At 41.4% G+C, this 23343-nt stretch overlaps 1 protein-coding gene across 2 annotated transcripts in view; it reads left to right on the top strand.

The window, feature by feature from the left end:
• Nucleotides 1-8290: 8290 nt before the first annotated feature.
• MRPL3 (mitochondrial ribosomal protein L3) overlaps nt 8291-23343 on the top strand; it is a 39922-nt gene continuing 24869 nt past the window's right edge. Inside the window, exons 1-5 of one of the 2 annotated variants that reach the window (XM_008522842.2) lie at nt 8291-8589; nt 9628-9812; nt 10845-10936; nt 13208-13306; nt 21802-21901. In XM_008522842.2, the coding sequence (XP_008521064.2) occupies nt 8498-8589; nt 9628-9812; nt 10845-10936; nt 13208-13306; nt 21802-21901 (568 nt within the window). In that variant the 5' untranslated portion in view covers nt 8291-8497. The remainder of the gene's footprint in view (nt 8590-9627; nt 9813-10844; nt 10937-13207; nt 13307-21801; nt 21902-23343) is intronic. The other variant, XM_008522843.2, reaches the window with a different exon arrangement.

Raw genomic sequence — 23343 nt, 5'->3', positions numbered from 1 at the left:
GAAGAGAGGGGTGTGGGCTTAGCACACTACACCTTGTCCAGAAAGGAGCCTGGCTCCCTGATGGTGGTGGTGATGATGACGCTTGTGAGCAATGAGAACACTACTCCTGCATGTATTGTATGCTGAGTATTAAAAGGAGGTCAGCAAACATGGACACAAAAGACACTAGAGGCCAAAAGAATAACAAGGAGATCTCCTGACATCTTGTTAGGAATTTTGCGTGATCGCATCAAGATGAAACTGTTCATGCAGAAAATGCCAATGAGAAGGTTAGAGAAGAATAAATCGAGGGACCAGCCCCAGTGGCCCAGTGGTTAAATTTGTCACACTCTGCTTCGGCAGCCCTGGTTCAGTTCCCCAGGCACCATTCGTCTATCAGTGGCCATGCTGCAACGGCACCTCACATACAAAACAGAAGATTAGCAACAGATGTTAACTCAGGATGAATCGTGCTCAGCAAAAAAAAAAAAAGAAGAAATTGAGATTTTTCATAATTATTATAATATCTAACATAAAGTGAATATAAATATTAATAATAATAGTAGTCAGCATTTTTTTAGGGCTTATTGTGGGCCAAGTACTGTGTTAAGTACTTTATATGCATCATTTCCTTTAATCTGTACTGTTGTCTTGTGAAGGGGATATTTTTTAATCATATTTTACAGATGAGGAAGCTCAGAGAAACTGATTCACCCAGGGGCATGGAAATAGTAGCATAGACAGGATCTGAACCCAGACCTTCCCACTTCTAAAAAATATCACTCACAGCCATCGCATGGGTGTATCAAGTCCTCTGCTCCCCCTGATGTTGGTGGAGGAGGAGGCAGAAGGAGCATGTCGGCGGGCAAGGCAGACCTTTTTCCTCTCGTTAGAGATTTGGTGACCCAAGTTCAGGTCCTCTCTTCCAACCTATAGTTCTAGGGTTGCTGGTACTCCTGTCAGTGTGGTCATTCTGGCCACCTTTGGTATTTCACATAAAATTTCCATATATTTTTTATTTTTGTTGTTATTGAGATATAATTTACTTACCACAAAATTCTCCCTGTCAAAGTGTACACTTCGGTGGTTTTTAGCATATTCACAAAGTTCTGCCACTATCTTCACTAAAATTTCTAAGTATTTCTGAAGCTCTTATTACAAATGTAGGATTTCTGGGAGAGCTGAGGAATATATTATATTGCCCCGCCTTTAAAGAGTTTACAGTCTTGTCAAGGAGACATGATTTATACACTTGAGACTTCTCAATACTTACAGTAAAAGAGAATCCTGCCATGCAAGCACATATACACATATGGGGAGTGCTAACAGAGAAGAGGTATTAACAGCCAGGGTTAGCAATTCTGAGGGAGTCCTCATGGAGGAGCAGGCCTTGGAGAACAGGGAAAACTGGAGAGGTGGTGTGAACAGGGAGGGCGTCAGACGCAAGGAACTGTCAGCCTAAATGGCCCAAGTGTTAGACTCTTGTCAAGCATAACTATTTGCCCTACTGAGAGACGGAGACTCTGGCTGAGACTTCGATAGGAAATAGAAAAGAGATTAGATGAAGCCCAGTGATTTCAGCCAGAGATCGCCTGGTCTATTTGAAGATAATTTATGTAATAGTGACCAGCAGCTCCTTTCTGAAACTCGGGTGTGACGCTCATTGGTTCAGCGGGATGTGTGCTTTGTGGAGCGAAGACAGCATTTGGCCCCTGGTTGGAAATTCCTGCTTTAAAAAGCCATTTTGTTCATTTTGAAATAAAGTGGGAGTGAAAGCCATGCCCCATGATGCTTCATGGTTAATAAAACTGCAAAGGCATTTCTGCCTGGGCATAAAAGATTATTTTAAGCATCATCTCCCGGGCTCCTCGGTTACTAAGGGAATCCTGTCTTGGCTCAGCAGCGCAGACAGGCGAGTTGCCATGACGATCCTGCTAGGCCTGGTTGGAGTCTAAACACCACAGATGGAGGAACCACTGTCACTACCCGACTCCTGAGCAGCGCCTTCCCTGCCCCTGGCGGTTTGCCAGTCCTCCTCCTCCACCCACCTCAGCTGCCCAGTCCTTGCCGCTAGGGGGCGCAGGCCCAGTTGGAAGGGAACTCAGAGTCAGCGGCTCACCCTGTTTGATGGTCAGTCTCCTCTTCTGTCCGAGAATGTGTTGTTCATGCTGGGTCATATTCAGGTCCTTCAAGCCTGGCCTTTGTCTCTCTGAATAGGGGAAATGCTAGGTATTTACCCAGGAGCTGCACCAGGGAGCAGAAGAAACACTGGAATAAATCTTACTGTCTTTCCTGTAGGCCAGCCAGACATTAACTGAAACTCTTTTACAAGATAAACCTGTCATAGTAGCCAACAGTTGGTCATTCCCTGCAACTACCTAGATGTAATTCTGTTCTTTCACACGGGCATACCCATGGTGCTTGTGGCAGGTTATATTTTCTAAAGATGGCTGTAACAGTGTCTTGCATCCCATGTGCTCTTCTTCCAAGGTGACTTTGCCATGTTTACATGGAGGGGTGGGTTTATGTTCCTGCTCCTTGAATCTGGGCCAACTTGTGTCTGAAGAGAATACCATGTGATTTGTGAAGCTAGGTCATAAAAGGTAATAGAGCTTACCTCTGGTTCTCTTGGGATGCTTGCTCTTGGAACCCAACTAACTACCATGTTGTGAGGAAGCCCAAGCAACCACATGGAGAGACCATATAGGTGTCCCAGCAGACAGCCTGGTTGAGGTCCTGGCTGATAGACAACATCAACCACCAGACAGACACCTGAATGAAACTTCAGGTGATTTCAGCCCCTTAGCTGGCATCACTTCTGGTCTTTGAGTCACCTCAGCTGAGGCCCCAAACATCATGAAGCAGAACCAAGCCATCCCCGCTGTGCCCTTCTGAAGTCCTAAGCAACAGAAGCCATACAAATAATAAAATGATGGTTGTTCTATGCCAAAAAGTTTGAGGTGGTTTGTTACCCAGCAATAGTAGCTGGAACCATATTCCCTTTACTTGGAATGCCCTTTCTCTCCTCTGCTCCTGGGCACTCTTCCTCATCCCTCGTGGAATAATTCAGATGTCATCTCCCCTATGAGGACCCCACCTGGAAACTTTGTACATACAGTTCTGCTTTGGCACTTACTATTTTGGCTCTTTCTCTCCACTGTCTTGCCTGCTATACTGTAAGCTCCAAAAAGATAGATTATTTTGTCTTGCAGGTTTGAAGTAGAAGCAAAACAATAGAGTGATTGGGGGTTTTGGAGTCAAAGAGACTTAGTTTTGAATTCCAGCTGGGCTACTTATTAGCTAGCGGGCAAGTTACTTACTCTCTGAATTATGTCATATAAAATCACACATGTAAAATGGTGAACGTATTCTATCATTATTGTGAGGAGAAACTTATCTATTCTGAGCCCAGTGTCTGGCATCTAAAATGCCCAATAAGGGGGCCGGCCCCGTGGCCGAATGGTTAAGTTTGTGCGCTCCACTTCAGCCGCCCAGGGTTCAGCTCCTGGGCGCGGACATGGCACTGCTTATTAGGCCACGTTGAGGCGGCGTCCCACATGCCACAACTAGAAGGACCCACAACTAAATATACAACTATGTACTAGGGGGATTTGGGGAGAAAAAATGCAGGAAAAAAAAAAGATTGGCAACAGTTTTTAGCTCAGGTGCCAATCTTAAAAAAGAAAAAAAATAAATAAAAAATAAAAAAACAAAACACCCAATAAAGAGCAGATATTGTCGTTATTAGTTTATTATCCCCTGCCTTTAATGCAGTATGGTCAAATTCATTCGATTATTCAGCCAATAGTTGTTGAACACCTACTGTGTGCCAAATATTGTATATTTCATATTGATGTTCAATAAATATTTTTTAGTATATGAACATACAAAATAATGCAACTGGCAATAGATTCTTAATGGATATGAGCCTTCTTACCAAGAATTCTTCTTATCATATTCAAAAGTAATTTTGAAAAAAAGAGCATTGTTTTTTTATCTTGATGTCACATCTCAAAATGGCCCCAAATCAAGGTCTGTTTATTCTAGAAGTTACCAGTATTTAGAACTTTGGCCTTAAAGGTTTATATTAGTTTCCTATTGATGTCATAACAAATTACCACAAACTTAGTGGCTTAAAATGTGGCTCAGTGGCACAAATTTATTATCTGACAGTTCTAGAGGTCAGAAGTCCAACATGGGTCTTACTGGTCTAATATGAAGGTGTTGGCAGGGCTGCATCCATTTCTGGAGGCCCTAGGGGAGACTCCATGTCCTTGCCTCTTTCATCTTCTAGAGGCCATGACATTCCTTGGCTTGTGGAATCTTCCCTCCATCTTCCAAGCCAGCAGGGGCAGGCTGAATCCTTTCCACATTGCATCTATCTTACACTTTTTCTGCTGTCACAGCCAGGAAGGTTCCTCAATTTTAGGGACTCACATGCTTACATTTAGGGGCCCCCTCCCAGGTAATCCAGAATAACTTCCACATCTCAAGGTCCTCAACCTTAATCACATCTGCAAAGTCCTTTTTTGCCACGTAATGGAACACATTCGTAGGTTCCGGGGATAAGGATGTACATGTCTTTGGGGCATTATTCTGCCATTCACGAGGAACTTCATGAAAGAGGCTGGGAGGGGCCTCAGCTGGACAAACCCTGCTTCCTTACCATCTCATAGGTGAAGAGACAGAGAGGCGAAGTGGCTTAGTGTCAGACTGCTAGTTTAGAGCTGAGACTGGATCCCAAGTCTCTTGACTTTGAGTTCAGAATTTTTTCTAGAATGCTGCTACTTAAAGTTGGTCTGCTCACTAGCAGCAACTACGTGACCTTGAGTTTGTTAGAAATGCAGATTCTCAGGCCCCACCTCAGACCTACTAAATCCGACTCGGCACTTTAGCAAGATTCCTTTCAGCCAAATATGTTTCCCTTCTGGTCATCTCTTGGAACCCTAAAATCTGCGGCCTGACTTAGGAATTTATAAATAAAAAGTATGTTTTTAAAAACATCGCATTGAAGTTGAAAATTGTAATTTGGTCTTCCTGGAGGACATTGAAGCAGAATTCATATTCTTTTTTATTGTTTTAAGATATTATTTTTCCTTTTTCTCCCCAAAGTCCCCTGGTACATAGTTGTATATTTTTAGTTGTGGTGCCTTCTAGTTGTGGCATGTGGGACGCCGCCTCAGCATGGTTGATAAGTGGTGCCATGTCCGCGCCCAGGATCCAAATCAGTGAAACCCTGGGCTGCAAAGGCTGAGCACGTGAACTTAACCACTTGACCATGGGGCCAGCCCAGAATTCATATTCTTACTGAATGAGCATCTGTGAATTTTGCAATACAGCCTTTTAAGTTTTCTATACCAGCCAGCAATGGGATCTCAAAGTTCAAAGCTTCTTAAAGTGCATTTTATATTCCCCTATCAGATGCTTAACTCACCTTCATAACATCTCTACTGATTTTAAAATATCCTAAATTCTCACAACTTTGAAAAATGGAAGAAATCAAGGATAATTTTGTGAAAAGCCTAAACTCACCTTAAAAAGGATTTTTAATTTCAAGTATAAGACATGTTATGAACTGAGACAGCATAAATGAATACAAAATGCAAATTAGCCAACAATAAAAAATTCATTATTCTGCAATCAGCCAACCATATGGGACATATCACAGACATTATTAGAAATAACTGAAGGACCTAAGGGCAGGAACACATAGAAAAGATATTTCCAATAAACCCTTGATTTGAAACTTACTCTTGCTCTGATGATTCTCTTTTGTGGGACACGGCTTTAGAAATTCAGAAGTGAAACTATACGTAATGTTTTATTTAACAAAAGAACATTTATTACATCAGCTTTTGGTCTGAATTATAAGAGTAAGAATTATAGAAGCGTAGCACTAAATAGAGATTGTGGAGGTTATCTTTGTTCCAATGAGGACCTGAAGTCCCAGAGAGGCCAAGTGGTATCAGGGTCCCACGGTCAAGGGCAGTCTATGAAGAATGGCATTAGAAATGATGGGGAGCCCTGGCTGGGTCCCTCAAAACTGGGCCTGGTCCTTGTCAATTAGCAGCATAGTGCTGTGACTAAATCGAGCCTGATGACACCTCCCAAGCCCAGTTGGCAATCAGTAGATGTGTGCTGTGTAAGAGCAGACAAAGCACGTTTTGCTTTGATTCAGTTCAGCAGTGGTGCTTGCTAACAGTTTCATTGACTCAAGGCTGCCATTATGGACCAAGAGAGATTTGGCACTAGGGGCAAAGGTTAGACTGAATGGCCACCTTCTCAATACTCACAGACCACTGTGTGTGATAGGTTTACTTACCAGTTCTCTCTAGCCATAGAGGAGTTCCAATGCAAGGGTAGTAACATATTTTGTCATAGAGAGCCAATGAAACAAAATGACGAAGAACACAAGCTCTATGGTTATACTGCTGAGATTTAAATCTTGGCTCTACCATTTAGTAGCTGAGCGACCTTATTTAAATTATGTAATCTCTCGGTGCTTATTTCCTCCACTGTAAAATGGAGATAATTACAGAATTACTACATGGGGTTGTTATAAAGACTAAGTGAGAAAATATACTGAAGTAGTGAAAATGAATCCTGTTAGTAATCAGACTGCAGTGTTATAATGGAACACCAACGCAATGTTTCTAACCGACCATACCCAAAGGCCACACCACTGCTACACAATGAGTGACAGTTCCTTCTCTGAGAAATTTCTGCTCTTTTACCAACATAATCTCTAGTTTCACTTTGTTCTTCTTGCCTCCAGAACAAAATTATTGAGATGCCCAATTGCTGAACTATATTTGCTTCTTGGTAGCACCCATTCCAAAACAAGTCCCTACTTCCCTGATGACACCTTCAAATCACCCAGCCTAAGTCCAAATCTTATAACAAACCCCTTGTAACTCATTCGTATAGAGACATCCTCAGGCGTATGCTTTCTCTTGCTTCAGCAAGCTAATTAAACTCAACCTTGTTTGAGTTCAGGTGTGCTCCCGGTGGTCTTTGATGGGCTTCCACGATGTTGATCACATACTATAGCATACTATATGCACAAGAAATGCTAGCTGTTGGCAGCAGTGGGCAAGTCTTTCTTTTTCCCTCGTATTCTTGCATATAGCATATCTTAAGACATATTTGTTCAATGAAAGATCATTCTTAAGTAACTGGGAAGCCAGATAGCATGGCTAAGATGAGGAGATGTAATTTTTCCTCCCGTCCCAAAGTGTTATTTGGAAGTGTCCAGCAAATTGCAACACCAATTGATGGAATGGAAGAGCAGGCAAAGCAAAGATTTTGAGCCTACTGAAGTCCAAGTAGTAACAGGGAACTGACCATTGCCTGGACCTTTTAAGCCAGGCTAGCTGGATCTCTAATAAAAAGAGGGTGTTGAAATAGCTAAACTTACAAGTTCTTATTTCCAAATTTCTACGCATTTGACAAATAAGAAAACAGACTTTTGGAGTAGAAGAATGAATGCCCAAGCACACACATGGTGATTAGGCTGGGTCTGGAAACCAGGACAAGGGTTGGTTTGTACAAAAGGTGTATTAGCTAACTATTGCTGTGTCATAAATCACCCTAAAACTTAACTAGTAATCATTTATTCTTTTTGGCAATTTCTCCTGGTCAGAAATCCGTGAGATCTTTGGTGAGCTGGTTCAGGCTCAAGGTCTTTCATGAATTGCAGTCATTTGAAGGATTGCCTGGGACTGCAGGACTCACTTCATAGGTGGCTCACTCCTGGTTGGAAAGTTGGTTCCTCTTCACGTGGGCCTCTCTGCAGGCTTGTTTGAGTGTCTGCAGGACATGACCGCGGCTTTCCCCAAAGGGAGCAATCCAAGACACCAAAACAATAAAGTAATAATACCTTTTATGATGCAGCCCTGGAAGTCACACATCATCAGCTTGGCCATATTCTGTTAACACATGCCAGCCCTGTTTCAGTCCCAGCTCTGCCCATCTGCCAGATGTGCTATTTTGGACCAGCACCAAAATTCTGAGTTCCCTTCTTTATAATACAAAAATAACTTCCTATCAGGGCTGTTTTGAACATAACCCAATATAACAATATCAAGAAGTGCTTAGTACAACGACCTACCCCACAGCGGGTATTTAGAATTGATTTCGCTTCCCTAGGAAGCTTGTCCCTGGTTTGTCTCATTCTTCCAAAGTTTAAACTCCGAACATCCCTTTTTTCCAACCCCTGGAGAGACGAGTCAGTTTCCACCCTCCCTACCCTAACTCGGATCCAAAGTAGGACTATTTCGGGGTCGGAACTCTAGTTCCGGGGGCTGACCTCGGAGCCCGGAGCGCATTGAGAAACGGACCGGAAGTGGCTCCGGCGGCGCGCTCCGTCTCTCTCGGTCCGGCAGGGCGTCCGCGGAGAGCCTGCGGGACTGCTGCTGGGCCCGTACGGTGGACGCGTGGCGGCAGCGTGGGGACACCCTGAAAGCAGAGCGCCCGGGCGCCCGGAAGTGTAGCGCGCCGAGCCCTCCTTGACCACTCCATGCCGGGTTGGAGGCTGCTGGCTCAGGCCGGCGCCCATGTGCTGGGCCGCGGGGCGGACGGCCTGGGTGCTGCCCGGGGCTCGGGGCACAGGTGGGTGTAGGCGAGAGGCAGGGGGTGGGGAGGTCCCCTTAAAACCGCGGGCTGGAGCGTGGCCTGGCAGGCGAGGAGGCCGCCCCGGCTGGAGGAGGAAGGGAGACCTGAGGGACAGCACAGTGAGGGTCGTTACTCTAAGGAAGTGGCCTTTAAAGGGTTGGAGGGGTGGTTATCTTGTTTTTAAGGCTTATGAGCCAGTGCTGGCAGCGAGTGTTACCGATAGCGGTAATACTATCTGCCAGTTATTGAGCGTTTCCTATGTTCTGGATGCTCTGTTAGGTGTATTAGGCCCCTAAGCTCTTGTAGCCTCACATGAGAGAATAATCATCGGTTGTACAGATACTATCATTATTCCATACTGTCATTGTTCCATTTTGCTTAAACGGAGGCTTAGAGAGGAGAATTAATTCGCTCAAGGTCACCCAACTAATAAGTGCAAAATTAGGACTCTAACCTGCATCTTCCTGACTAAAAAGGATGACAGACTACAGAAAGCTTCGCTTTTTTCCCCCTAACCCTCTGCGCAAGAATTAGATGCTTCCTTCCTGACCTCCATCCTCTAAAGTCTTTCTTGGTGTGTTCAGCTGGTCGGTGGTCATGTCTTGTGTGGATCTTTTAAATTTGCTCACCCGGTTTTTTCACCCCCATGAGCCTAGGCCGTGTCATTGCGGGGAAGAGGTGAGCTGATCAGAGAAAGATCAGCTCCCACATTCCACTGCCTCCACTGGAGAGAAACTATTATGGTACAGGTTCAGATGGGTCAGTGGCTTCTCCTGTGTTTAGGTAGGGTTACTGTGTTAGAAATCTGTTTATCCCAGAAGAGAAGATGAAGGGCTTTTCCTCCAGGGTAACCGTGGACAGTTAAAATGTCAGTCCCCTTATTATCATAGGAAATGTCAGGAAAAAAAACTTGCACAGGATCCAAACTCTTTCCTAAGGCCCAGACTACATTTTTCAGTTCATGTGATCTCCCTTCCCTGCCTTAGATAGGGGAACTTGGGATTGCGGTTTGTTTTCTCATTTTTATTTTTACAGAACAGACATCTGGCTTTCGGTTAGAAGTCTCCATGGCAAGAGTGGTACTTGGTGGGATGAGCATCTTTCTGAAGAAAATGTTCCGTTTGTTAAGCAGTTGGTCTCTGATGAAGATAAAGCCCAATTAGCAAGTAAAATGTGTCCTCTGAAAGATGAACCGTGGCCTACACATCCTTGGGAACCAGGTGGTGGTTTTGTATTTGATGAATTGTCTCCTAATTACTGTGTGTCTGACACATTCAAAATATAGTGACTGCTTGATAAATTTATCATCTCTTGGATTTCTTTGTTATGTCTTAAGTGTGACTTTTTCGTTGTGGTTTGGTTGACAAGTTTATTTCCAGCATCCTAGTCTACTGTTAGTGAATCTCGGAAGGTAATCAAGACTTCCTCAAGAAGCTGTTTTGCAAGTGAAAGGAGAGTCATTCTGCATACGTTTTCTGTTTCCTTCAGATAAAAAAGATTATAAAATATATCAGGGAAGATAAGCTGGAAGAGTATGATCTAGACTGTAATGCGTCACAGACGTTGTCAGTTGGGATGTTCTAGCACTCCGGGTTTGCCACTCATAACCCAGACTCAGCTCTTTGTGCCTCGTAGAATGCTGTACCCATGTGTAGCACACCAAGAAGAGTAAGACCTTTCCAGTTGAGAGTGTGGTCTCTAGTTGGGGTTTATTGTGACGGTTGAATTGTAGAGTGGCCAAAAGTTCTTCTGGAACGACTTTATCAATTTATGCGACAAATCTAAATGTCATGGTGGAGGCCAACCTATTTTTAGCAACATGACCACTTGCATCATCCTTATAACCCCAGCTAACTTCTTAGAATTTGAGTGGTAGATGTTTTCTAATTAATGGGATTGGATATGAATTGATACTAGGACAGCAAAGCATAATGATGGATTTATTGTGCCCTCTATTAACACCATTGTTTTAAAACCAGAATATATCAGTTTACCTATTTTCTTTATTTTATACAATTTTCTTATATTTGTTTATTTTATAGAAACTTATTCAGTAGCAACATATTATGCCAGGCGTGGTTGAACTCACTTACATCCTGAGGGAACAGTTGTGTTTTACTCTGAGAATATACCACTATGTTTCTTGTCTGCCTGTTCCTTATATTGAAACCACAGTTTAGGAAATACTGTTGCATCAAGTTGGCTAATACTGAAAAAGCTTGTGTCAACGTTGATTTGTTTTTCATTGCCAGGTTCCGCTAGAGTAGGCCTTATTGCCCTGAAGCTGGGCATGATGCCTCTATGGACCAAAGATGGTCAGAAGCATGTGGCCACCTTACTTCAGGTAAGAAAGAAACAGAAGGTGTAATGGGTCTGTATGTATGCTAAGATCTGTTTGTGTAAATATGAACGGGCAATATTTGTATCCTGAAACATTTAACTGTGTGGTAAAGAATAGGATAATGTCAAGTAATAATACTGTTAAAGAACTTTGCTTTGATGGTTTCAGTGAATGTTCTCACGTTTACCTGAGTGGTGGCCTTCTTGATACAAGCATTGGGATAACTGGGGCAATGAATGAAAAAAGATTATAATCTAGCTTCCTACAGATCTACTAGTGTAATTCATAATCAGAAAAAAATCTCAGTCCCATCTCATTTTCATTTATGGAGTTCTTTCAATTCCAGCATTCAAACTCCAAAAGAATCAAATCAAACAATTTTGATTCTTTGCTAACTAAGAATATGGCATTCTCTTGTCTGGGGAAGCAGCATTTTGTCCTCTGAGATAAGGTAAACTAATGGTTAAGAATGTGGGTCCTGGGACCGGAATAGCTGACTTGAAATCCTACTTCTATCACTTCTGGCTGTGTTCCTTGGAGCACTGTGCCTCTTCTGTAAAAGATGTGGTTTTATTCTGTAAAAGAAATAATTATGACCTACCTCAAAAGGTTATTGTGAGAATTGCACAAGATGCTAAATGTCAAGCACTGAAAACTTAAAACAATGTTAAATGTCCAATAAATGTTAGCTGCTGTTGTCTTTATCATTATTATTATGGAAAGATCACTGGTAAAGCCAGGAGTCCGTCATTCCCCAAATCACTTTGGACGTCCCACTTTGTCTTTGAGGCCTAGTTTAGACAAGTGATTAGACAGATGACGGTAATTATGATGAGAGCTCATGCACAGAAGTGCTGAGAGTGCTCATAGACACAGGGGGCCACCAAGCCCTTAGTAAATTTTTATTTCCTCCGAATGATCAAGGAGAGTATTATAGTTTGTAGAATTCTGTGGAACTTTGGGAGCTTTCAGGAATGACTGGTGGGGTTGTAAATTGGCACACCTATTTCGGAAAACAGTTTAGCATTATTTGGTAAAGTTGAGATAGGTGACCCTGTAGTCTAGCAGTTCCATGTCTGAGTATTACTAGAAAACTTACCAGGTGCACCAGGATAGCTGGGCAACCATGTTTATAGCAGTATTACCCTTAATACTCCAAAACTAGAAGTAACCCAAGTGTCTATCAGTGAACAGTAGAATGGGTAAATAAATCCTGGTGTTTTCACATATTGGAATGCTGGATAGCAATGAAAATGAATAAAATACAGCTACATACAACAGTATGGATGAACCTTACAAATATAATCTGGATTGAAAGAAGTAAGACTTGAAAGGGTACATATAGTCTGATTCCATTTATATGAATTTTAAAGTAGGCAGCACTAAACTACGTTATTAAGCAATACTTGCAAAGATGGTACTTACGAAGAAAAGTAAGTAAAATCTAAAAGAAAAAGAAAAGTTCAAGTGAGTGATTATCATAAATGTCAAGAGTAGTGGTTATTTCTTTTTTTGTTATTTTTTTGAGGAAGATTAGCTGTGAGCTAACAACTGCCGATCTTCCCCTTTTTGCTGAGGAAGCCTGGCCCTGAGCTAACGTCGTTGCCCATCTTCCTCTACTTTATATGTGGGATGCCTACCACAGCACGGTGTGCCAAGTGGTGCCATGTCCGCACCCGGGATCCAAACCGGCAAAGCCCGGGCCGCTGAGAACCTGAATGTGCGCACTTAATCGCTGCGCTACCGGCCCCCAGTAGTGGTTATTTCTAAGGCTGTGCTTCTCAACTTTAGTGTGCCTCAGAATCACCTGGAGGGCTTATAAAACAGAGGTTATGATTTAGTAGGTCTCAGCTGAGACCTGAGAACCTCCCCTGCATTTTCACCAAGTTCCCAGGTGATGCTGATGCTGCTTGTCTGGGGACCACACTTTGAGAGCCACTGCTCCAGGGGTTTAAAAAAAAGAGGTGGGAGGGAGTGACTGGGAAGAGACGCACGGGGTTTTGGGGCTTCCGCTTGACATGAGTAGTGGTAACATGCGTATTTCCTTTATAAATACTCCTTTTGTTGTATATTTATGTTTTTTTCTTGATGTGTTATATTTGGCAGTTTTTTAAAGATTATTTCTGTATTTTAAGATTGTGGTTAGTGTTAGATGGATGATGAGACAAGTAACTTTAGGGAATTCCTAACTGTCCTAGGACCTCAGCGAGGCTGATGTTTAGTGTTAAAATGTATCTTGGCACATACTTAGTTTTTTTAATGTTTGCTTTTTAGGTACAAGACTGTCATGTCCTGAAATATACACCAAAGGAAAACCATAATGGAAAAAGGGCAGCCCTGACCGTAGGAGGAAAAACTGTGTCACGTTTCCGCGTAAGGATGTATTTCCCTTCCTAGAATAGTGCATTTCACTAGTTTCAGATCTGAATTCTTTAAGTTTTGAGGATATTCCATAGCCACAAACTTGTATTTGTTCATGAAGTAAATTGTGGATTTTGGGGGAGGCGGTCTTGTAAAGCCATTGAGCCCTGGAGTCTGAGAGACTTTGAGTTTGTTCCAGTACTTCCCCTCACTATCTGAACAAGTAACTTTACCCTGTAAGCTGCAGTATTTGCCTGTCTGTAAAATGGGGATAAAAATACTACTTACCTAAGAGATTTGTTATCAGGATTACATGAGATTTTTCACATGTGCCTGACATGTAACAGACACTCAATAGATGGTAGCTATTTGGTTATTTTGTTTTGTTTTATGTTTACTTTCACTTTGTTTCTAAATTATCTCAGCACTTGACACCAACAGCATGTGAGGATTAATTTTGTATTTATCAGAAGGAACTTTCAGTACTTGGGAGAAAGCTGTATACAAAGCCACATCAGATTTGTTTTAAGTAAGGTATTTTTTCCCAAGTAGAATACCAATAGAATACTGAGTTCGTAGGTTAAATTTGAAAAATCTGCACAATTAGTATCTATTGGATGACTAAAACCAGAGAGTATCTTTCCAATAATAGTGATGGTTCTCATTAATGGGTCCTGAAACATCTTTAGGTTTACTAAAACATTGCTTATTGCTAAAGTAAACATTTTTCCATCATAAATACTTTATGAAATGAACATGGATGGAAATTAGGATATAACTTATACTATGCAACTGGCAGGTGTTTATTGTGTGCCTTCTGTTTCCTTGTCATATTGAGCACTGATTACATGCTGGGTACATCAGCATTAAACCTTTTATATATATTATCTTATGTAACTTTTTCAGCCTCTGAGGCTAAAGAGGTTAAGTAACACTCAGGGCCACCCACTGGTAAGAGGTAGAGTGACAGTCAGACTCCAAAAGCCTTGCTTTCTTAGCTGTCTTGATAACCACCTTCTGGGAACATATAGGCTAGTGGGGAAGATGGACAAATAAATCAGCCATCTCAGGACAGTATTATAAAGGCAACAAGCAGAGAAGAGGGGGTGGCCCATTTTGCTTAGGGAAATCCTAGGAGGTTTCACAGGGAGAAGCCCAGCAAGGAGAGAGTGTTAAAGGCATGCCGGAGGAAATGGTCTCTGCAGAAGCAGGGACCTGTGGAAGAGTATGTGCTTGGGAAGAGAAGTGTGATGTGTCTGGATCTTAGTGTGCGGCTGTGAGGCCAGCGGGGGAACGTGGTAAAGGTGCAGAAGGTGCACTTGTCACAGCAGAGTGCTAAGGAGTGTAGACTTCATCCTGTAGACTCTGAAGAGCTTTCAGCTTTCTTTAACTGGGACAGCAACACGGTCAAATTGTTGTCTTGGTTAACTGATGTGAGAAAAATCCAGATGCAGGGAGGACATTTGGAAGGTGGTTTCAAGCACTAGGGGGGAGTTGGTAAAAATCTTTTGAACCAAGGCACTTGCATTGGACTTGGAAGGGCCAGGGATTTGTAGAAGACTGAGTGAGTGTGAGTGTGCGGTGAGAGGACGCAGGCGTAGAGTGGTTTCTAACTAAGCACCTGGGTCGGTGCTGATGCTGTCACCTGGAGCTGTGACCAGGAAAGGGAGGCTTTGGAGGAAAGATGTGTTTGACGTGTTCACAGAAAACTCAGGTGGAGTTGTCCTTAAATAGTGGGATATTCTGATCAGTAAATTGGTGATGGTTGCAATCAGGAGTTTTATAGTCTATTGGACTATAGGCCATTTAGGCCTGTCTTGTAAGTATTAGAGAAGTTAGCTATTCTTGCATATTATGGTAGTATAGTTCATTTATTTTTCCATAAGACTTTATAGGGATATCTGTCATGCTATTAACTCTTGACAGTTTGTTGACTAGTAATTTCAGGGTTCAAATAATTCCACAGTAATTAAAAGCACAATGAGATATTTATGGAAACGTTTTTTAAAATATCAAATTTTTAAATTTTTAAATGTGTAAATATGTGCCAGTTCTTCATGTGAATAATTCTTTGGTTTGATAGACACCCCTGTTTTCTAATTGATTGTATTTCCTATTTTGTATTCTGACTAGCACCAGCATCTTTATTTTATCAGTTTTGTAAATTCGTGACTTTACAGCCTTGATATTTCTAAATCAGGCATCACGTAGGGATAATCCATTCTGCTCCAACAGATCAGTGAACGTCACTCCCTCAGAACTATGAGAGTGGAAAAACGGGTGGACATGGGGTCCAAGAAGCTGAGTTCTAATCCTGATTTCTATCACTGGCTCCTTTGCTCTCCCTTTTTGAATATCCTTTTTCTTACCCCTGAAAACAGGGAATTGGACTTAATGATCTCTCAATTCTCTCCCAGTTCTAAAAGTCTCACATTGGTTTTCTAATATTTTAGTTTTCAACAAAAAACAAAAATTCCCCCCAAAATATGCTTTCCAGTTCAGTTTATTCTTTTACTTGGTGATGATATAGCTAAAATTTTATTAACGTAATACTAATAACTAAAATATTACAGAAATGATAGTACTGACTTTCATACTTGAGCCTGTGGTCTACGTATTTTAGGTTTATCTCTTCAATGAATATACAGCACAGCAGGGTGATTGGGATGCTGTATTCTTATGTTGTAGTGGGTTTTGACCCACTTCACTTCCATACACTTTTAAAACCATTAAATCTCTAGTATGGGAAGTGCTATAGAGGCCCTTATTCTTCAAGATGTAAATTTTCTAGGTCGAGAGGACGTTTATTGCAATATTAAGAAAAAACTTTGGAGGCCGGCCTGGTGGCGCAGCGGTTAAGTGCGCACGTTCTGCTTCGGTTTCCCGGGGTTCTCCGGTTCAGATCCCAGGTGCGGACATGGCACCGCTTAGCAAGCCATGCTGTGATAGGCGTCCCACGTATAAAGTAGAGGAAGATGGTCACAGATGTTAGCTCAAGGCCAGTCTTCCTCAGCAAAAAGAGGAGGATTGGCAGCAGATGTTAGCTCAGGGCTAATCTTCCTCAAAAAAAAGAAAAAGACTTTGTCTTTGAATGACCTTTCTTTGGAATGGGATGTGAAAATGAAGTTTTGGAGTTTTTTATGAATAAAGCATTTTGGTTCAGAAAGGAAAAAGATTTTTGAAACTAAAAGTACACAGACTTCCTCTTGTTTGTTGTAACCCCCAGGGAAACTGCAAATTGATTATAGAGGGTTTAAAAAAAAAAAACTTGAGACCTATGAATATAAAATATCAAATAGAATTCTAAAATAAATGGATTAAATCAGTTTTATTTATAATAGTGGTAGAACTATTATTTTTTTTAATCTGTAAAGAATTTATGCCTCCAAGAAATTAGACTATTTTGCTTTTGCTATTTTTGTACCTTATAAATAAAAACTGATGTGGTACATAGTGTTTTTGAATAAGGAAGTTAAGTAACCTTAAAAGTTGATTAAATCAATTCATCTTAGGAGCAGAGAAGCATTTTCATTGTGGGAAGGATAATTGCAGAGAACTTCGAAGAGGGGGAAAAATGCAGCCTCATAAATGGGCTTATCCAAGTGTGACGCTGCTGTCAGTCTTTTAAATTGCCTTTTGAAATCATTTATTTGGAAGTTTAAAAAAAAGCCACTTCTGCTGATTTCAACTCAACTTGAGCATTTGGTTTTTCTTGTAACTGATAGCTAATTTTACAACATTTTGATTTTAAAAGAAAAAAACTAAAGTATTTAATTTTAGTGAAATTGGAAGATAATCAAGATACGTGTATTACCTTTGTTCCTCTTATGTCTCAGTCTATAGTTACTTTACTACTTAGGTCAAGGTGTTTATCGTGTTTATTTTGCATTACTGGGAAAGTAAAGGATTTTCTCAGAAGCCTCCTGGCATACTTAAAAGCTGATATTAATAAAATAAGATGCTTTTTAAATCACCAGGTGGAATATGTGAATGTTGAAAATAAAATTGAAGGCTGTTCTAAAATTTAATAAATCTGAATATAACACATCAGGAAAATAATTTCAAGGAGCCACATTTTCAAATTACAATTTTTGTGTTTGCTTTTATTGTGGAAGAAGTGAGTTATTGAATATGAAAAGCAGGGGACTTGTCACCTACAACATGACTAACAATAATGTACAACTGAAATTTCACAAGATTGTAAATTATTATAATCTCAATTAAAAAAAAACGGGACTTGTAAGAGTGGTGATGCATATTAGTCTCAGATTTCAGCATGTGGGAAGTGAAACCATAGAGAATGACTGGAATGAATTTATGTTGTCACTCTCTTGGAGGTAAGGATGGCTCATGAGGGAGCTTTATGAGGTACAAAACGATCTTATGTGAACATCCAAAGCAGAGCTTCTTAGCATTTGTCGGACAGTCCCACTGGAGGGCCCCAGGGAGATTTCCAGGGGATTGTGGGCTGATCCAAAAATTAAAGTTCTATGCTTACAGGCAGTGCCACCCGATTTCATGTCGACTAAAGGCAACCTACAAAGTAACTTATAAAGGGCACTAAGAGGGCCGGCCTGGTGGCGCAGCGGTTAAGTGTGCACGTTCTGCTTCTCGGCAACCCGGGGTTTGCCGGTTCGGATCCCGGGTGTGGACATGGCACCACTTGGCAAAAGCCATGCTGTGGTAGGCGTCCCACGTATAAAGTAGAGGAAGATGAGCAGGATGTTAGCTCAGGGCCAGTCTTCCTCAGCAAAAAGAGGAGGATTGGCAGTAGTTAGCTCAGGGCTAATCTTCCTCAAAAAAATAAATAATTAAAGGACACTAAGAATTAACATTTTAAACTGAAATTAGCAAATAGCTGAAGTTTGTTGGGTATTCAAATGCTGTATTCTACAGATTAGTCTGGCTGTGCAGATGCTCCATTGGAATTTAGGGGAAGGATGCTTTGTTACCAGAACATCATCAGTGTCATCTTGTGTTGGTTGGGCATTTTCAATTGCTGCTAATCTCGCTTTTTTTAAATTACAAATTACTATTGGTTTGGTTTTATAATAGTTTAGTTTCCTGTAGATTTGTTCATCCTCAGAGTTAGTTATGATGTTTATTTTAGGCCTACAATTTTGTAATAACTAGACTTAAAGACAGAGGCCACACACTGTCAGGCTACAGACACAGTGCTGTGTCCCAAGAGCTGATGCAGCAGGAGGAGTGGAAAGGTGGGGTGACTTGGAGAGATAAACCAGGACTTCACACCCAGGTGCATGTCTGCCCTCCATCTTCCGTGTCTTTTCACCATTCATTTAGCTCATTTCTGCAGTGTCTGACCTGCCACTGTGCTTGCCACAAAAGTTAGAGACACAGCTGAATAAAATAGCCCTTCCCATCCAGGTGCTCATAGGCCAGCAGGCAGACAGACGTGTAATTTGATAAGTGTAAGGTAATGCTGAGTAATTGAGATACATGCAGGGCCTAGGGATGGCATAGACAAAGGAGCAGGCTGCTCTGGCAAGGCTGCCCAGGGAGGGATCCAGACAGGAAATATCACTGGAGTTGGGATCAGACATGTATTTAACATTTTTAAATGAGCTTTGGAGGTGCAGGATGGGGAGGAGATTACAGGGCAAGAGATCAGTGTAGGCAGACACAGGTAAGCATACATAGAGTGTCACGGCCCACTGGAAGCCTGCGGGTGCTTCATTTATGATTAGAGGGAAAGTTGAGGGAGGAAGAACAGCAGGAAGATAGGTATACCTGTGTTGGTTATATTCTCATGAAAGAGGCCCTCTTCACATCAGGAAAGTACACATCACATGGTACAGCTTTTTAGGCGAGTCTATATCAAGAGTCTTAAGAATTAAAAAAAAAGGCTGAGGACATTATTGTAAGGAAGTAAGATGTCCATAAAGTTTTCTATTCAAGGCTGTTTTCTATTCAAAGATATTTACAATAGCAGAAAAAAGTCAGGGGTGGAGGGAAAGCAGACATTAGGACCTCCAGTAGCTGCGAATATAGCAGCAGCTAAAGTCCCTGCTTTCAAGAAGCTTACGTTTTGGTGGGATTTGCAGCAAGACAGGGAGGCTGTTGCAATTGAAGATAAACAATAAAAAATGTATATTGTGACGGAGGGAGAAAAGTGCTTTGAAGAATAATAAAGTAGACTGAGGGGATTATGAGTGACAGAAAGTGGTGCTATTTTAGATACAATAATCAATAAAAGTAAGTGGATACTTGGAAGGAGAAACCTGAATAAAGTGAGGGGGAACATGCAAAAATCTGGCAGAAAAGCATTTCAGGCATGGGGAACAGTATGTGCAAAGGGCCTGAGGCCAGTGTTTGATATGTTCTTGGACCAATAAGGAATGCATGGTACCTGAAGCAGAGTGAGCCAGGAGGAGAGTAGTAGATGAGACCAGATTGTATAGAACCTCATAAACCATGGTAAGGACTTAGGACTTGATTCTGCCTGAAATGGAAGCCATTGTAGAGACATGATGTAGCTTGAGTTTTGAAAGAGTCATGTCTGCCTGTGAAGGGAGAACAGACCAGGGGGTCAGGAGTGTGGAAGCTTGGAGACCAATTAGGAGACTATTAACATAATCCAGGCAAAAGATGGTGGTTTGGGGTGGGGATGAGAAGTGGTTGGTGTGAGCTGTGTTTTTATATAGAGTCTACAGAAATTGCTGGTGGATGGACATGGGAGATGAGAAGGAGAAAAGTCAAGAGTGACCGTAAGATTTTTGGTCCAATCAACAGAGTGTGGAGTTGCCATTTATTGAGATTTGGAAGACCAGAAGAGAGCAGGCTTGTGGGGGGGTATTGAGTTCAATTGTGGACATGTTAAACTTGAGTTGCTGCATGACGTCAAAGTGACATACTGAATTGGCAGTTGGACATGTGATTTCATAGTTTGGAGTAGCATTTGGGATCGAAGAGGAGTCTGGTGTCATTAGCATATGAGAAAACTCAGAGTAGTGAGCGGAAACCAACTGAAAGTCTTTCAAGGACAGAGTGGTCACCTGTGCCAGGCATTGCTGATAGAGCCAATAAATGAGTATTGACCAGTGTATTTGACCACGTGGAGATTGTTGATGACCTTGACTAGGCACTTTCCATTAAATATTAGGGGCTGAGAGTGCCTGATTAAAGTGGTTTGGAGAAAATGCGAGGAGAGAAAATAGATTCAGCAAGTCTTTCAAGGAGCTTTGTTGTAAGGGGGCATAGGAAGATTAGCTGAAGCTCACTAAGTGGTGAAATTTTTTAAAAGTTTTAATGTATGAGTATTGTGCCATCTTTGTATACCGATAGGAAAGTTCCCGTAGAAAGGGGAAATTGATGATTCAGAAGACGGTGGCTACAGTTTCAGGAGTAAAGCCATTGACTACGTGAGGCGGGTGGGAATCAGCAGTACACGGTGAAGGATTTGGCTTTTAATAGAGCATGGGCAGTTCATGTGTCATTGGGATTCCTAGCCACAGTTTCACATCGGAATCATATGGTGTGCTTAAAAAACCGATAGCTGGAGGTCACCTTCAAGCAGTGAGGTTACAGTCTCCAAGCACAGGGCCCTAGCACTGGCGTTTTCTAAGAGCTCCTCCTGTGCATTTCATGCATCCTGGAGTAGGGCGGGAGGATGGCGGTATGTAGGTACTGGTGCAGGCAGTTTGATTGATTTGGTGATGTGAGCTTGGGGAAGCGCTCTTGATTCTTCTGTTTTGTCAGTGAAATAAGAAGTAACGTGATCAGTTCAAGAGGGGAGGGAGGGGGAACAGTGCTGGAGGTTTTAAAAGAAGATATGACATGGTTGCCTTGGAAAGTGTGAGAGGGATTTAATAGTGAAATGTTGGGGCCGGCCCCATGGTTAAGTTCACGCACTCCGCTTCGGCGGCCCAGGGTTTCGCTGGTTCGGATCCTGGGCGTGGATGTGGCACTGCTCATAAGGTCATGCTGAGGTGGCGTCCCACATGCCACAACTAGAAGGACCCACAACTAAAATATACAACTATGTACTGGGGGGCTTTGGGAAGAAAAAAGAAAATAAAATCTTTGGGGGAAAAAAAAAATAGTGAAATGTAGTTTGGCCAGGCCACATTTGGGACTCATTTTGAAGTTTGTGGTTGTGCATTTGAATATGACCTATCATGTCTTTTTCCAGCTGCTTGGAAGCAGGTGCAGAGTAGACAGAGTTGGATTTCTCAGGATTGGGGTTCTTGATACTTAGCATCTCCAGTCAAAATTAAAATATGAGTACAACTCTGTTTCTTTTCCTACATAATAAAGATCTTCCCCCATGTACTGTACGTGAGCTACGCTATGCACATGGTTGGATCCTAAGTGTAATAAATTATAGATGAAAATCTCACCTCCCTTAGGGTGCTCTTTGTTCGTTAAGGGAACAGAATGCTTTTTGACTTGTTTTCTGGGTGTTAATAACTTGGCTTAGATCTCTATGCATTAACCTCCACCTTTAGTGTTGAATGTGTTACTTATGTGTGATGCTTTTCCTCTAGAAATCTACATCTATATTGGAATTTTACCAAGAACTTGGATTGCCGCCAAAACAGAAAGTTAAAATCTTTCACGTAACAGATAATGCTGTAATTAAGCCAGGTAATCTGAGGTCGGGGAGAGGAGGGAGGTAAAAGTACCCAAATATGTGGTTTGTTTAATGTCAGCCCTTTCAGTAAAGCTGAATCCACAATACAAAGTCCCAAACATTTATTTTTAAATATAAAACGGTTATCTGATTTAATCACTAGGGGCAAACAAGTGTTTTTCTAAGTGGAAAGAACTGTAGAGAACTCTTTGTTTTCCATGAAAGAGGGAGGAACTCCTTTGTTTTTGATGTACAGAGAGTCACATTTGGAAAAGCCACTCCAAATAAATACACTAACTTTTAAAATGTGAAGTTCACTGTTTGTAGGCTGGCATTTTATTAAGTGAAGAATAGCTAGACTCTGGCTGAGATAGAAGAATTTGAGAAAACATAGCCTGACATGGGAAAATGACTGATGACAGCACCTTGATGTAAAATCCGAAAAGTATTGTACCTAATCCATGGAATGTCAAGATGTAAGATTTGGCAATTCGATTGTATTGGTTCATGTAGTTAACAGCATTTTGATGTCTTTGAATTTCAGAAGTGCTCCCTGATCTCTTGAGAACTCGGATTCTAACAAGTAGATAGTAGAAGGATATTTTAAGATTTGGTATTTTAATATCTGAACTGAATTTCTTTAAGTAAAATACAATTGTAATAGGCCTTATTAATTGGAGTGACAGAGGGTCAGCCTTGATATAAACTAGAATTAAAAGTTTTTTTTTATTAATGTTATGATAGATTACAACCTTGTGAGATTTCAGTTGTACATTATTGTTAGTCATAGAATTAAAAGTATTTTTTGAAGTGCAAGTTTTGCAACTTTAAGGTAAAGTAAATGGAATTAAACTAAGGGTAAAAAGTCCACATTAGCTTTTGCTGTAGCTTAAACCATATGAAATTGTTATTTTTGTGGGTGAAAAAGGGTCAGATATCAGTTCAGATCATTCAGCCTGATAGAAATTTAGTCACTTTTAATCTTCCTTGTTTTTTAATTCAAGGTTTTTCTCTGTCCATACAAATCCAGGTTAGGTCCTCCCTTAAAGGATACTGCCCTCTGAAATCCTATAGTACTTTACTCCCTGTTTTAAAAAACAAAAGTTAGCTTTTAATTACATTCTCTACTACATTGGTTCCAGCTTTTTGTTAAAAAAGAGGTGTCCTATTTGACAATGTTAATGTTGATTCTTCACCTAGATAGTAAATTCTTGAGGTCGAGGCCCATGTCTTATAACTTTGTATTTCTTTTTTATTTTTTATTTTTTTGAGGAAGATTAGCCCTGAGCTAACTACTGCCAATCCTCCTCTTTTTGCTGAGGAAGACTGGCCCTAAGCTAACATCCGTGCCCATCTTCCTTTACATTGTAAGTGTGATGCCTACCACAGCATGGCATCCCAAGCCGTGCCATGTCCACACCCTGGATCGAACCAGCGAACCCCGGGCCGCCAAAGC

The sequence above is a fragment of the Equus przewalskii genome, chromosome 15 (genome assembly GCF_037783145.1).
Source record: "Equus przewalskii isolate Varuska chromosome 15, EquPr2, whole genome shotgun sequence".
NCBI classification, from domain to species: domain Eukaryota; kingdom Metazoa; phylum Chordata; class Mammalia; order Perissodactyla; family Equidae; genus Equus; species Equus przewalskii.
Note: the sequence above shows the minus strand (reverse complement) of the source record. Positions and strands in the feature narration are given on the sequence as shown.